Source organism: Typha angustifolia, chromosome 13, assembly GCF_048772165.1.
Source record: "Typha angustifolia cultivar Huaian chromosome 13, ASM4877216v1, whole genome shotgun sequence".
NCBI classification, from domain to species: Eukaryota; Viridiplantae; Streptophyta; class Magnoliopsida; order Poales; family Typhaceae; genus Typha; species Typha angustifolia.
In genome coordinates, this window is record NC_133251.1 from 15,874,120 (window position 1) to 15,888,197 (window position 14,078).

General features: G+C 35.4%; 2 protein-coding genes across 2 annotated transcripts; both read right to left on the reverse strand.

The window, feature by feature from the left end:
* Nucleotides 1-330: 330 nt before the first annotated feature.
* Nucleotides 331-2,498, reverse strand: LOC140774170 (indole-2-monooxygenase-like). Its single transcript, XM_073117052.1, has 2 exons — nt 1,526-2,498; nt 331-1,081 (listed from the first exon to the last, which is right to left on the reverse strand). Exons 1-2 carry the CDS (start codon nt 2,432-2,434, stop codon nt 473-475), a joined length of 1,518 nt encoding a protein of 505 aa, XP_072973153.1. The 5' UTR covers nt 2,435-2,498; the 3' UTR covers nt 331-472.
* Nucleotides 2,499-9,229: 6,731 nt separating this feature from the next.
* LOC140774190 (indole-2-monooxygenase-like) lies at nt 9,230-11,479 on the reverse strand. The gene is made up of 2 exons (XM_073117080.1): nt 10,424-11,479; nt 9,230-9,980 (listed from the first exon to the last, which is right to left on the reverse strand). The coding sequence occupies exons 1-2, from the start codon at nt 11,330-11,332 to the stop codon at nt 9,372-9,374; spliced, it is 1,518 nt and encodes a 505-aa protein (XP_072973181.1). The 5' UTR covers nt 11,333-11,479; the 3' UTR covers nt 9,230-9,371.
* Nucleotides 11,480-14,078: the final 2,599 nt, after the last annotated feature.

Here is a 14,078-nt window from a genome sequence, read left to right on the forward strand (position 1 = left end):
AGACTAAAAATTAGGGCTAACTAATCAAGTTCCTTAGCCTCAAAACATACAATGCCAAATATTAACGGCAACTAAGTAAAGCTATAGGTTTAGGCAAGTTTTATTATTAGTATTTATGTTCGATCATTTTATTGGCAAAGCTCTACCCGGACCCAAAAATCCGTTTGTTATTCAGCCTGGCCCACATCCCGCTCAATATTCTTATCGTTTCTTTTCTTCAAATTTTAAGCAATAATATATAAATATATATTTTGTTTTTTTTTTTTATAAAATTCTTCGACCAGCAAGGCTACTGGTAATAGTTGTATCATATATTGAATTTGCTTTCGGCTTAGAGACATCACCAAACTTTATTTCATGCACATGTGGCGTGAGAAAAGTAAAACTTACATCATATCATATGACACTACATTCCACTGAACATTGGCTAAATAGCAATAACATAGAACATGATCGTCTTCAATATTCATATTTATTCATATAATTTTGGAATAAGATATAAATTTTCCTTCATACGCATAGTAATTCCAGGATTCTCTGCCATGTTCATCTCCTCTGTCACCACACCACGAGGCAACTCCCAATCAAAATGGTATACTAGATTAGCCAACATGAGCTCCACCGTGGAGATTGCAAAACCTAATCCAGGGCAAATCCTCCTCCCAGCTCCAAATGGTATGAATTGGAAATTATTTCCTTTGTAATCTACAGAATTCTCAATGAATCTTTCAGGATGAAATTCTTCTGCTGCTTCCCAAAACTTTGGATCTCTGTTGATAGCCCATGCATTAATGATAACTCTTGTTCCCTTAGGTATTAGATATCTTTCAATTTGGCAATCTTCCATGGATTCCCTTGGAATCAAGAGGGGAGCAGCAGGATGTAAACGTAAAATTTCCTTTATAACAGCTCTTAGATAGCTCATTTCAATTAAATCTTCCTCTTTAACCATCCTTTTTTTATTGACTATTCTTCTTACTTCCTCTTGTAATTTCTTCATGACTTTCTGATCTTTCACAAGCTCTGCCATCGCCCATTCTAAAGTTATATAAGAGGTATCCGTCCCACCAAAAAACATATTCTGTCATGATTAAACATCAAAAGAAGAAAGAATTAGGTAAATTAGGCACGACAAATTATGATATGTTTGATACTTGACGCTTGTCAAAGTGTATGAAATTTCTAAAGATGAGTGTAGAAACTGCTACTCGAATAGTATTGCTATCAAACATCTTAGAACAAAAAAAAATTCATGAGCTAATTACTTTAACTCAATAGTAGAATTTTACAGGCTCATTATGTTGGGGTTAATATTTGGCATAATTCTCATATGATTTTTATATATGTATGTATAATTTTGACTCATTATATATGGCCTGCCTAAACCACGTGTTAGGAAATGCAGCCTTTTTATTTAGCATATAATTAGTCTATGATTTGATGATCAAAGAAACAATAAAAGACAAAAAACAAAAAACAAAAAACAAAACATAAGAAGAAATGCCCATGAGATCGGTGTGGTTACCAGTAGAAGAGCTTTAAGGTGATCCTTCGTGAGTCCATACTCCATCTGTAGATCATCTTCAAGTGAGAGCAACACATCCACAAAGTCACCACTCTCCTGCGTACTACCCTTTACTCGCTTCATACTATGTTCCTTTATCACATCTTCATAGACATCATCCCATCTCTTAGCCACCTCTCTTGCCCTCGAGCTAAATCTGGAGAAAAAATCCATCCAACCTGAACTAGGGAAGAAGTCCACTAAATTAAAACCCCCCAATATTTCTACACTCCTTTCTATAAGCTCCCGGAATAAAATATTCCTACCTCCCTCCCTAAAGAATTTACCAGAGACTACTCTACAGGTAATATCATTGGCGAAAGCGTTTAACAACTCGCTCAAATTTATTGGTTTTGATGATTCTTGAGCTTTATAAATCTTCGCCATCGCAAAGCTCACTTCTTCTTCTCTGGCATGCTTAAATGATTGCACCTTCTTAGCGCTTAACAGGTGCATGGTGCAAAGCTTTTTCGCTTGTCTCCATTGTTCGCTGTAAGGGCCGAAGGCGATATCTTTCGCTCCGTAGAAAAGGATATCGGAGCCCTTGGATAACGGCCGCGAAGCGAAGATGTGGTCATGAGTCCTCATGACCACTTGGGCCATCTCCGGGGACGAGACCACCAACATCGGGACCTCGCCGAGGTGGAGGAGCATGAGAGGCCCATGTTTCTTGGAGAGAGAGTAAAGAGAGCGATGAGGAAGCGCCCCTACTTGGTGCAAATTCCCTATAATAGGAAGCTTGGGAGGTGAGGGTGGTAGATTGGTTTTCTGGATTCTTCTACTAGTTAATAGTATGAAGAAGAGAGGGATGAGTAAGAGAAGAGATAGTAGAGAATATGGCTGGAGCAAAAGTTGCAACATTGTAGGCATACGTTCTTCTATTAATTAGCTAGGAACTTGCTATACAAGGTTGAGCCATTCCACTCTCTCTTGCTATTGCCTTTTTATAGCCAAAGATTGTCATAGTATACCAATTCCTCCACGATAGCAACTGTTTTAGTTCAACGATGTATGTGTGAAAACGGAAAAGCTTTTGTCAGATCGCTTAGTAATTGAGCAAACGCCGTCTCCCTCTTTCTTTCCTATCCTTTTCTTTCCTTTCCTTCCTTTTCGTTCCTGTGTTTGTGGAGCCGTTACTGGCATCTTGCTTCTGCTATTATCTTATTATCTGGTTATTTGTCCGTCACTCATTTTAAGTAAATTAAAAGGCTTCTAGCTTTAACATCAAAATGTCAAAGACCACGACAAATATGCTATGATCTGGTTATTTGTCCTTAAACGTTTCACAGCTTTAACATCAAATGCAACCAAACACACGTCCTGTGAACTTTAGACTTCGATGCGCGACAGATAGCCATATCTTGTCAGTTAGCTGAAATAGTTGATAAGGCACATTGCAAAAAAGAAAATGATCCTTATCTCCTCGTCTAAATCGTACCATAATTTGCTTCGTCTGTCTGCCGTTGGAAAACTGTAATTGTATTAGATAAAATAAACATCTTAGGCAAGGAAGTGCTGCAAAGTAGGCTTAGGCATGAAAGCAGTATCAGAGTCACTTAAACTCACTTACTTAATTTAAATAAAATAAATAAATATTATTATTTTTAAATGATTAGTTAACAAACAATAGAATAACTCATCCATCTTAATTTCACTAAAATTATAGTTTAGGTTTACTTAGTGAGATTTTACTGAAGTTTACTAAAATCAACCGACCGAAAGACTATTAAGAGAGAGAATTGTTTGAAGGAAATATTTCAATGCACCTTTAAAAATTATAATCTTAATCCAACGATTATAATAGCCACTTTTCATATCCGGTACTAGTTCTAAAACTACATTACGTAAGAAAAGGAGTATATTAGTCAAGAAGATTTAATTACGTGTGCCTAACTTCTCAATTATCTTATTATACCTTTGAAGATCTTAACCATTAGATCTTTATCAAACTGATTGATAAACAATTAATTTTACTGTACGGAAGAAGCACTCTCGACGTTTTTTCTCTTCCGTTAAGATTTCTCTCTTAAATATAATTATGCCTTAATTATAGGAGATATCATTTAATATTAAATAATTTAAATTTGATTATTTGGAGATAAACTTCAATTTAAATATAATATTCTATCTCTATCTATTAAAATTTAATTTAAATCAATCTTAAACTAATAGGAGATATATAAAAATAATAAAAAATAATTAAAGAGATAAAATAGAATTAAATTTTTATAAGTTAATTATAAAAGACATCAATGCCCTTATTTTGATATATATACATTACTCTCAGTTAATGATATATATGTATTTTACTTAATAAAATATTAAGATAATATAATTGTTAAAAAATAATGTGCAAGATTATATATCTAAAAAAAATGGCCTATCGGTAATATCTTTCATTCCTATTATATCCTTAAAGATTTTAACAGTTAGATCTTCATCAAATTGATTAATAAAAAAATAACTCTATGATATGAAAGAAACGCTGTTTGTATGATGAGTTTTTTTGTTGTTGGCCTCGGATCTAGTATCGTTCAGCCCGGCCCACACATCCAGCCAAACATGATCTTCTTCTTCTGTTTTTAAAAAACTTATAATTAGTCTAGAGTTTCCCCTCTGGTATCCCTTCAATAATTGATTTTTTTGTTTTTGTTTTTTTGGAAAGAGATAGAATTAGGTAGACTAATGCATTTCTAGATCTTCTATCAATAAAGATTTGGTCTAATTAATGAATACCACGCAATATGATTTTGGCTTGCGGATCACCACTTTAGCATTCATCTTGCTCTTGAATGTGGTAGCATTCTCTCTGATCATTCTCTTCACTCTCCTACTTGTGAACGGATCAAATCGCGAGAAAGTTATGGGGTGGATCTGCGTGGCCTTCTCCACAAGCGTCTTTGTTGCCCCTTTGAGCATCATTGTACGTAAGAGACTAAAACTAACACCATGAGAACACTATGGAAATATATTTGATAGTTAATAGTCGCGCATATTTGATCGACAGAGGCTTGTAATTCGCACGAAGAGCGTGGAATTTATGCCATTCTCGCTATCCTTCTTCCTCACGTTAAGTGCCGTCGTCTGGTTCTTATATGGTCTATTTGCAAAAGATTTATATGTCCAGGTGATCGATTGCTCAGCCATGCATACTTCTCTCTATTTTATCAATTCCTTTTGAACACTCTTTCTTCTTCTTCTTATACAATATCTCTTTATGTCAATATCAGCTCCCAAACATAGTAGGGTTTGGATTTGGAGTCTTCCAAATGCTCCTCTATTGGTACTATAGGAAGAAGAGGCATATCAACCCAAGCATGGAGATAAGTTAGAAGCTACGGAGATTAAAAAAATTAAAAAAATTTATGATATATATTTAGGTTTATGCCCGCTTGGGAGCCCATTTGCGGGCTTACATACTTGTATTATGTATGTAGCCCGTTTGCAGGTTTACATAAATGCTAAGCCTAAATATGAGGTTTATATGCATACTAAGCATTAGTGGTGTAAACGAACTGAGCCTGAGCGAGTCGACTCCAGTTTAAGTTTGGCTCAGCTCAAATCAAACCGGGCCACACCGAGCCCGAGCCGAGCTCAAGCATAACTTAAGCATATTATGAGGCCTTATTCAAGCCGAATTGGACCTAGCCAGATCAAACCCGAGTCGAGCCACAAATAAGCTGTAAGAGGAGGATGACGACAAGGCAGTGGCTTAAGGAGGAAGTTGAGAACGGAACGACTACTTGAGAAGGAAGATGAGCATGAGGTGGCGACAGCTTGAGGAGGAGGCAGGTCGACGGTGGAAAAGAATGAGACGACAAACCGACGGTGGAGGAGAAGGATCGGAGCGACCCGACAAGTGAGGATTAAGGGAGAGCTAGGAAGATTTGAGTGGATGCGTTTGGGAATTGGAACTTGGGAGAGGCTAGGGTTTCTAATTTGAGAATCCCTTATATACAGAGCCTGAATTGATCTTATTATCAAGCAAGTTGAGCCGGACCTAGCCAAATAGAGCCCGAGCCGAGCCACAAATAAGCTGTAAAAGGAGGATGACAACAAGACAGTGGCTTGAGGAGGAAGATAAGAACGGGACGACTACTTAAGGAGGAAGATGAACATGAGGCGGCAACAGCTTGAGGAGGAGGAGGCAGGCTGATGGTGGAGATGGACAAGCTGACAGATGAACGGTGGAGGAGGAGGATTAGAGCAACTGATCGAGTGTGGACTGAGGGAGAGCTAGGAAGATTTGAGCGAGTTCGCTTGGGAATTGGGACTTGGCAGAGATTAGGGTTTCTAATTTGAAAATCCCTTATATACCGAGCCTATCAAGCCAAGCTTGAGCAAGTCGGCTCCAGCTCAGGCTCAACTCGAAATTGGTTTTGAGCCTTCTAAATTAGCTTGGGTTTAGGCTCGAGCTCAGCTCAACTCTAGTCGGGTTGAGCCTAGTTCGAGCTTCAGTCGAGCTGAGCCCAAGCTACTCGTTTATTTTGATAGCCCTACTAAGTATGTTTGCGAGTTTACATGGCTAAGTCCTCAAACTAGACTTATGAACCCACAATTAATAATTTAATATATTTTTATTGATAAATAATAATATTTTTAAATTGTTTCATCAAAGTCAAAGGATGTTTTGGTCTATTAATTTCATATATTATTAATTTTTCTCTAAAACTAATATAATTTTTAGGTAGCATTAAAATAAAAGTAATTGTTACATTTAGACATACTTCACAACCAAATATTATATTTTCTTAGCCCAATTCAAGTTATTTAAATCAAGACTAAAAACTAGGGCTAACTAATCAACTTCCTTAGTCTCAAACCAAATATTTAAGGCAACTAAGTAAAGCCTATAGGTTTAGGTGAGTTTATGATCAGTATTCATGCTCCATCATTGTATTGGCAAAGCTCAGCCGGGACCCAAAAATCCATTTGTTGTTCATCTTGGTCCACATCCCGCCCAATATCCTTATCTTTTTTTTTCATCCAATTTTATGCAGTAATATGTATATATATATATATATATACCCAATATCCTTATCTTTTTTTTTTCATCCAATTTTATGCAGTAATATGTATATATATATATATATATATACATATATTTTTTGCTTTTTTTTTCTATGAAATTCTTCGACCGGCAAGGCTACTGGTAATACTTGTTATTAAGGATAAGCAACGAGTCACTCTGTCCTTTCCTTTCCTCTGTTTGTTTGCTTTTGTCACATACTTGTTATTAAGGATAAGCAACGAGTCACTCTGTCCTTTCCTTTCCTTTCCTTTCCTTTCCTTTCCTCTGTTTGTTTGCTTTTGTCACATACTTGTTATTAAGGATAAGCAACGAATCACTCTGTCCTTTCCTTTCCTTTCCTTTCCGTTCCTCTGTTTGTTTGAAGCCAACTTTGGTCTTGTTTCTGCTATTATCTGATTATTTGTCCATTACTCTGCTTAAGTAAATTAAATGGCTTATAGCTTTAACACCCAATGCAACCAAAAGCACGTCCGAAGCCTGTGTACTATTGACTCCCTCGAGAAATCCCCATATCTTGTCAGTTAGTTGAAATAGTTGATTACGTACACGGAAATTAAGGAAAATTATCCTATCTGCTTGCGTAAATCGCAAGACGTTTTGCCTACTACTCTATCCGATCCTATCTCTGCGGTAGGAAAACTACAATTGCATTAGATAAAGGTAAATATCTTAGGCTAGGAAGTGCTGTAAATAGGTTTAGGCATGAAAACAGTGGCAGAGCCAAATCTTTTGAGGGGAAAAATTATTAAGTCATATAATTAATTACACTCACTTACATTAGAAAAAAAGAGTCATATTATAAAAATTTATAAATAATAAATAAGATATTATTATTTTTTAAAAGGATTAATTAACAAATAATTATAGAACTCATTCATCTTAATTTCACTAAAATTATAGTTTTACTCAGTGAGATTTTACTATAAACTTGACCGGCAGGCTGCTAGAGAGAAGGTTAAAACATATTTCTTTATTGTGGATCCCACTTGATAATAGTGTTCGATCAGTTTTTTTTTTTTTTTTTTTTTTTTTTTTTTTTTTTTTTTTTTTTTTCTGGCCCAAGGTTAGCTCGGATTTGCAATACTTAATAAGATGGTATATGTGGAGATTAATAAGTGCTTTTAGATAAGAAAAATAAATTTTGGAGCCAATCATGGACCGACATAAAAGTGATTGACGGCAGGAAATTCATGCAACTGGGTTGCATAGTTGCACGTGATCTTATAAATAAATAAAATAAAAAACAATAACATTATGTTATTATTTAGAAAACAATGTTTACCTTATGTTCTTAAAAAAAATTAAAAATCTTAAAATAATATATTTAGGTGTATGCCCATTTGTGGGCTTACATGCCTATATGATGTAGGTAGCCCATTTGCGGGTTTACATTATGCTAAGCCCACAAATAAGGCTTAGAAGTATACTGAGCATTAGTGGTATGAACAAACTGAGCCTGAGCAAGTTGCCTACAGTTTAGGCTTGGCTTAATTCAACTCGAGTTGGGTCAAACCGAGCTCCAGCGGAGCCGGACCTAGCCAGATCGAGTCCGAACCGAATCATAAATAAGTTATAAGAGGATGATGACGATAAGGCAATGGTTTGGGAAGGAAGTTGAGAACGGGACGACTACTTTAGAAGGGAGATGAGCATGAGGTGGCAACAGCTTGAGGAGGAGGAGGCGAGCGGATGGTGGTGAAGGACGAAACGATAGACAAACAGTGGAGGAGAAGGATAGAAGCAATTGAGCGATTAAGGATTTGAGGGAGAACTTGGAAGAGTTGAGAGAGTGCCTTTGGGTATTGAGACTTGGGAGAGGCTAGGGTTTTTAATATGAGAATCCCTTATATACAAATCCTATCGAGCCGAGCCTGAGTGAGCCATCACTAGCTCAAACTTAGCTCAAAATTGATTTCAAGCCTTCTAATCCGACTCGGCCTCAGGCTCAACTCAATTATAGCTAGGCTGAGCTGAGCTCGAGCTTTAGTTGAGCAAGCCCGAGTCGTTCATTTATTTTGATAGCCCAACTAAGCATGTTTGCCGATTTACATGCCTAAGTCCTCAAATAGGACTTATGAACCCACAAGTTAATAATTTAATATACTTATACTGATAAATAATAATATTTTAAAATTGTTTCATCAAAGTCAAAGGATGTTTTGGTCCATTAATTTCATATAGTATTAATTTTTCTTCAAAACTAATATATTTTTCAAGTAACATTAAAAGTAACAGTTACATTTTAGACATAGCTCATAACCAAATATTATATTTTCTTAGCCCAATTTAAATTATTTAAATTAAGACTAAAAATTAGGGCTAACTAATCAAGTTCCTTAGCCTCAAAACATACGGTGCCAAATATTAAAGGCAACTAAGTAAAGCTATAGGTTTAGGCAAGTTTTATTATTAGTATTTATGTTCGATCATTTTATTGGCAAAGCTCTGCCCGGAGCCAAAAATCCGTTTGTTATTCAGCCTGGCCCACATCCCACTCAATATTCTTATCATTTCTTTTCTTCAGATTTTAAGCAATAATATATAAATATATATTTTGTTTTTTTTTCTATAAAATTCTTGGACCAGCAAGACTACCGGTAATAGTTGTATCATATATTGAATTTGCTTTCGGCTTAGAGACGATCACCAAACTTTATTTCATGCATACGTGGCGTGAGAAAAGTAAAACTTACATCATATCATATGACACTACATTCCACTGAACATTGGCTAAATAGCAATAACATAGAACATGATCGTCTTCAATATTCATATTTATCCATATAATTTTGGAATAAGATATAAATTTTCCTTCATACGCATAGTAATTCCAGGATTCTCTGCCATGTTTATCTCCTCTGTCACCACACAACGAGGCAACTCCCAATCAAAATGGTATACTAGATTAGCCAACATGAGCTCCATGCTGGAGATTGCAAAACCTAATCCAGGGCAAATCCTCCTCCCAGCTCCAAATGGTATGAATTGGAAATTATTTCCTTTGTAATCTATAGAATTCTCAATGAATCTTTCGGGATGGAACTCTTCTGCTGCTTCCCAAAACTTTGGATCTCTGTTGATAGTCCATGCATTAATGATAACTTTTGTTCCCTTAGGTATTAGATATCTTTCAATTTGGCAATCTTCCATGGATTCCCTTGGGATCAAGAGGGAAATAGCAGGATGTAAACGTAAAATTTCCTTTATAACAGCTCTTAGATAGCTCATTTCAATTAAATCCTCGTCTTTAACCATCCTTTTTTTATTGACTATTTTTCTTATTTCCTCTTGTAATTTCTTCATGACTTTTTGATCTTTCATAAGCTCTGCCATTGCCCATTCTAAAGTTATATAAGAGGTATCCGTCCCACCAAAAATCAGATCCTGTCATGATTAAACATCAAAAAAAGAAAGAATTAGGTAAATTAGGAACGACAAATTCTGATATGTTTGATACTTGATGCTTGTCAAAGTTATGAAATTTCTGAAGATGAGCGTAGAAACCGCTACTCGAATAGTATTGCTATCAAACATCTTAGAACAAAAAAAAATTCATGAGCTAATTACTTTAACTCAATAGTTGAATTTTACAGGCTCATTATGTTGGGGTTAATATTTGGCATAATTCTCATATGATTTTTATATATGTATATATAATTTTGACTCATTATATATGGCCTGCCTAAACCACGTGTTAGGAAATGCAGCCTTTTTATTTAGCATATAATTAGTCTATGATTTGATGATCAAAGAAACAATAAAAGACAAAAAACAAAAAACAAAAAACAAAACATAAGAAGAAATGCCCATGAGATCGGTGTGGTTACCAGTAGAAGAGCTTTAAGGTGATCCTTCGTGAGTCCATACTCCATCTGTAGATCATCTTCAAGTGAGAGCAACACATCCACAAAGTCACCACTCTCCTGCGTACTACCCTTTACTCGCTTCATACTATGTTCCTTTATCACATCTTCAAGGACATCATCCCATCTCTTAGCCACCTCTCTTGCCCTCGAGCTAAATCTTGTGAAAAAATCCATCCAAACTGAACTAGGGAAGAAGTCCACTAAATTAAACCCCCCCAATATTTCTACACTCCTTTCTATAAGCTCCCGGAATAAAATATTCCTACCTCCCTCCCTAAAGAATTTACCAGAGACTACTCTACAGGTAATATCATTGGCGAAAGCGTTTAACAACTCGCTCAAATTTATTGGTTTTGATGATTCTTGAGCTTTATAAATCTTCGCCATCGCAAAGCTCACTTCTTCTTCTCTAGCATGCTTAAATGATTGCACCTTCTTAGCGCTTAACAGGTGCATGGTGCAAAGCTTTTTCGCTTGTCTCCATTGTTCGCTGTAAGGGCCGAAGGCGATATCTTTCGCTCCGTAGAAAAGGATATCGGAGCCCTTGGATAACGGCCGCGAAGCGAAGATGTGGTCACGAGTCCTCATGACCACTTGGGCCATCTCCGGGGACGAGACCACCAACATCGGGACCTCGCCGAGGTGGAGGAGCATGAGAGGCCCATGTTTCTTGGAGAGAGAGTAAAGAGAGCGATGAGGAAGCGCCCCTACTTGGTGCAAATTCCCTATAATAGGAAGCTTGGGAGGTGAGGGTGGTAGATTGGTTTTCTGGGTTCTTCTAGTGGTTAATAGTATGAAGAAGAGAGGGATGAGTAAGAGAAGAGATAGTAGAGAATATGGCTGGAGCAAAAGTTGCAACATTGTAGGCATACGTTCTTCTATTAATTAGCTAGGAACTTGCTATACAAGGTTGAGCCATTCCACTCTCTCTTGCTATTGCTTTTTTATAGCCGAAGATTGTCATAGTATACCAATTCCTTCAGGATAGCAAATGTTTAAGTTCAACGATGTATGAGTAAAAACGGAAAAGCATTTGTCAGATCGCTTAGTAATTGAGTAAAACCCGTCTCTCTCTTTCTTTCCTTTGTTTGTGGAGCCGTTACGGGCATCTTGTTTATGCTATTATCTTATTATCTGGTTATTTGTCCATCACTCATTTTAAGTAAATTAAAAGGCTTCTAGCTTTAACATCAAAATGTCAAAGACAACCACAAATATGCTATGATCTGGTTATTTGTCCTTAAACGTTTCACAGCTTTAACATCAAATGCAACCAAAAACACGTCCTGTGCACATTAGACTTTGATGCGCGACAGATAGCCATATCTTGTCTGTTAGTTGAAATAGTTGATAAGGCACATGGAAAGAAAAGAAAAGGATCCGTATCTCCTCGTCTAAATCGTACCATAATTTGCTTCGTCTGTCTGCCGTTGGAAAACTGTAATTGTATTAGATAAAATAAACATCTTAGGCAAGGAAGTGCTGTAAAGTAGGCTTAGGCATGAAAGCAGTATCAGAGTCACTTACTTTAACTCACTTACATAAAAAAAAAAAAAAATCATATTTAAATTATTTAAATATAATAAATAAGTATTATTATTTTGAAATGATTAGTTAACAAACAATAGAATAATTCATCCATCTCAATTTCACTATAATTATAGTTTAGTTTTACTCAGTGAGATTTTACTATAGTTTACTAAAATCAACCAACCGACAGGCTGCTAAGAGAGAATTATTGTTTGAGGTAAATGCTTTATTGCACCTTTAAAAGTTATAATATTAATTCAACGGCTATAATAGCCAGTTATCGATTTCTCGGTACCTGTTCCAAAACCACATTACGTAAGAAAAATAGTATATTAATTAAGAAGATTTAATTACTTGAGTTTAACTTCTTAATTTTCTTATTATACCTTTAAAGATCTTAACCATTAGATCTTTATCAAACTGATTGATAAATAATTAATTTGACTGTACGGAAGAAGTGCTCTACACGTTTTTTTCTTCTATTAAAATTTTTCTCTTATACGTTAATTATAGGAGATATCATTTAATATTAAATAATTTAAAATTGATTATTTGGAGATAAACTTCAATTTAAATATAATATTCTATCTCTATCTATTAAAATTTAATTTAAATCAATCTTAAACTAATGGGAGATATGTGAAAATAATAAAAAATAATTAAAGAGATAAAATAGAATTAAATTTTTATAAGTTAATTATAAAAGACATCATTGCTCTTATTTTGATATATATACATTACTCTCAGTTAATGATATATATATCTTTTACTTAATAAAATATTAAGATAATATAATTATTAAAAAATAATGTGCAAGATTATATATCTAAAAAAAATTGCCTATCGTTAATATCTTTCATTCCTATTATACCCTTAAAGATTTTAACGATTAGATATTCATCAAACTGATTGATAAAGAATTTATTGCTGGCCTCGGATCTAGTATCGTTCAGCCCGGCCCACACATCCAGCCAAACATGGTCTTCTTCTTCTGTTTTTAAAAAACTTATAATTAGTCAAGAGTTTCCCCTCTGGTATCCCTTCAATAATTGATTTTTTTGGTTTTGTTTTTTTTGGAAAGAGATAGAATTAGGTAGAGATTTACTTTGATCTAGAAAACAGACGAAGCAGAAATAAGACGTAGCAGATCCGGCAGCGACGAATTTGCCTCCTGCCGGACAACCACCTGAAAGACGGATGTACTCTTATTCGCCCCCAATCGGCGAAACTGTTCTCTTCGCTAGAGAATTTTGACTTAGATAAAAGAATGGGCAATAAATGATGTTAAAGGTACGTACATCTAACAACAACCCACTCATATATCTTTCTATCGTCTCCAATGGATCTGAACATTTGTGAGGAGGAGAACCCTGCGGAGATTATTAGTGAGGGCTTTTATGACGGGTAAAATTTATTCCGCAGTCAATCCAATCCAATCCAATCCATTCCATGGACCATGATAGTCAGTCAAGTCAACAAGTGGGTCTTGGAGTCTATTTTTATATTGTTTTCTACGTAGAAAAGTGGAAATCGATAGAAGAAAATTGTGATAGTTTTTTAGATTTTCTTTTATATTTTCCACGCTTAAACGCGCATTCCGCGGCATGCATACAAAATTAAGAATTAGTATATTTTTTCCTTTGAGAAATAATATTTATAGAGCTGCTTCACATTTACCGAGGGGTAATGTTTAAGGAGCTGCTTAGTTGTCTGAATGGAGCATTGCTTTCTAGTCAACCCCTCAAGCATTATATATAATTATACAAAAAGATTAGTTCATTTGTTTACTCTATGAACTTAAAATAATCTAATAAATATTAAAGCCTATTTTTCTGTATAAGCGTGGTTCAAATTTTGTATTATGACACTCATTTCTTATCAAACTCTGTGTATAAACATCCAGCTTATTATGAGACTCGTGTTTAAGACTTAAATACACCCTAAATTATACCTATTAACATCTTAACAAAACCCCACTGCCGAGGGAACAATAAATCTGGGACATCCGTCAGCCCACTCCTCCCTCTCTCGTCGTGCCACGTCATTCTCTCCTCTTTCTCTCTCTATATATCTTCACGCTTCCCAA

Bases quoted from the DNA above. Each gene is read 5' to 3' on its own strand.
- LOC140774170 (XM_073117052.1), bottom strand. From the start codon at position 2,434: ATGCCTACAATGTTGCAACTTTTGCTCCAGCCATATTCTCTACTATCT. The intron at 1,082-1,525 runs GTAACCACACCG...TAATCATGACAG, and splicing joins ACCTTAAAGCTCTTCTACTG to AATATGTTTTTTGGTGGGAC.
- LOC140774190 (XM_073117080.1), bottom strand. From the start codon at position 11,332: ATGCCTACAATGTTGCAACTTTTGCTCCAGCCATATTCTCTACTATCT. The intron at 9,981-10,423 runs GTAACCACACCG...TAATCATGACAG, and splicing joins ACCTTAAAGCTCTTCTACTG to GATCTGATTTTTGGTGGGAC.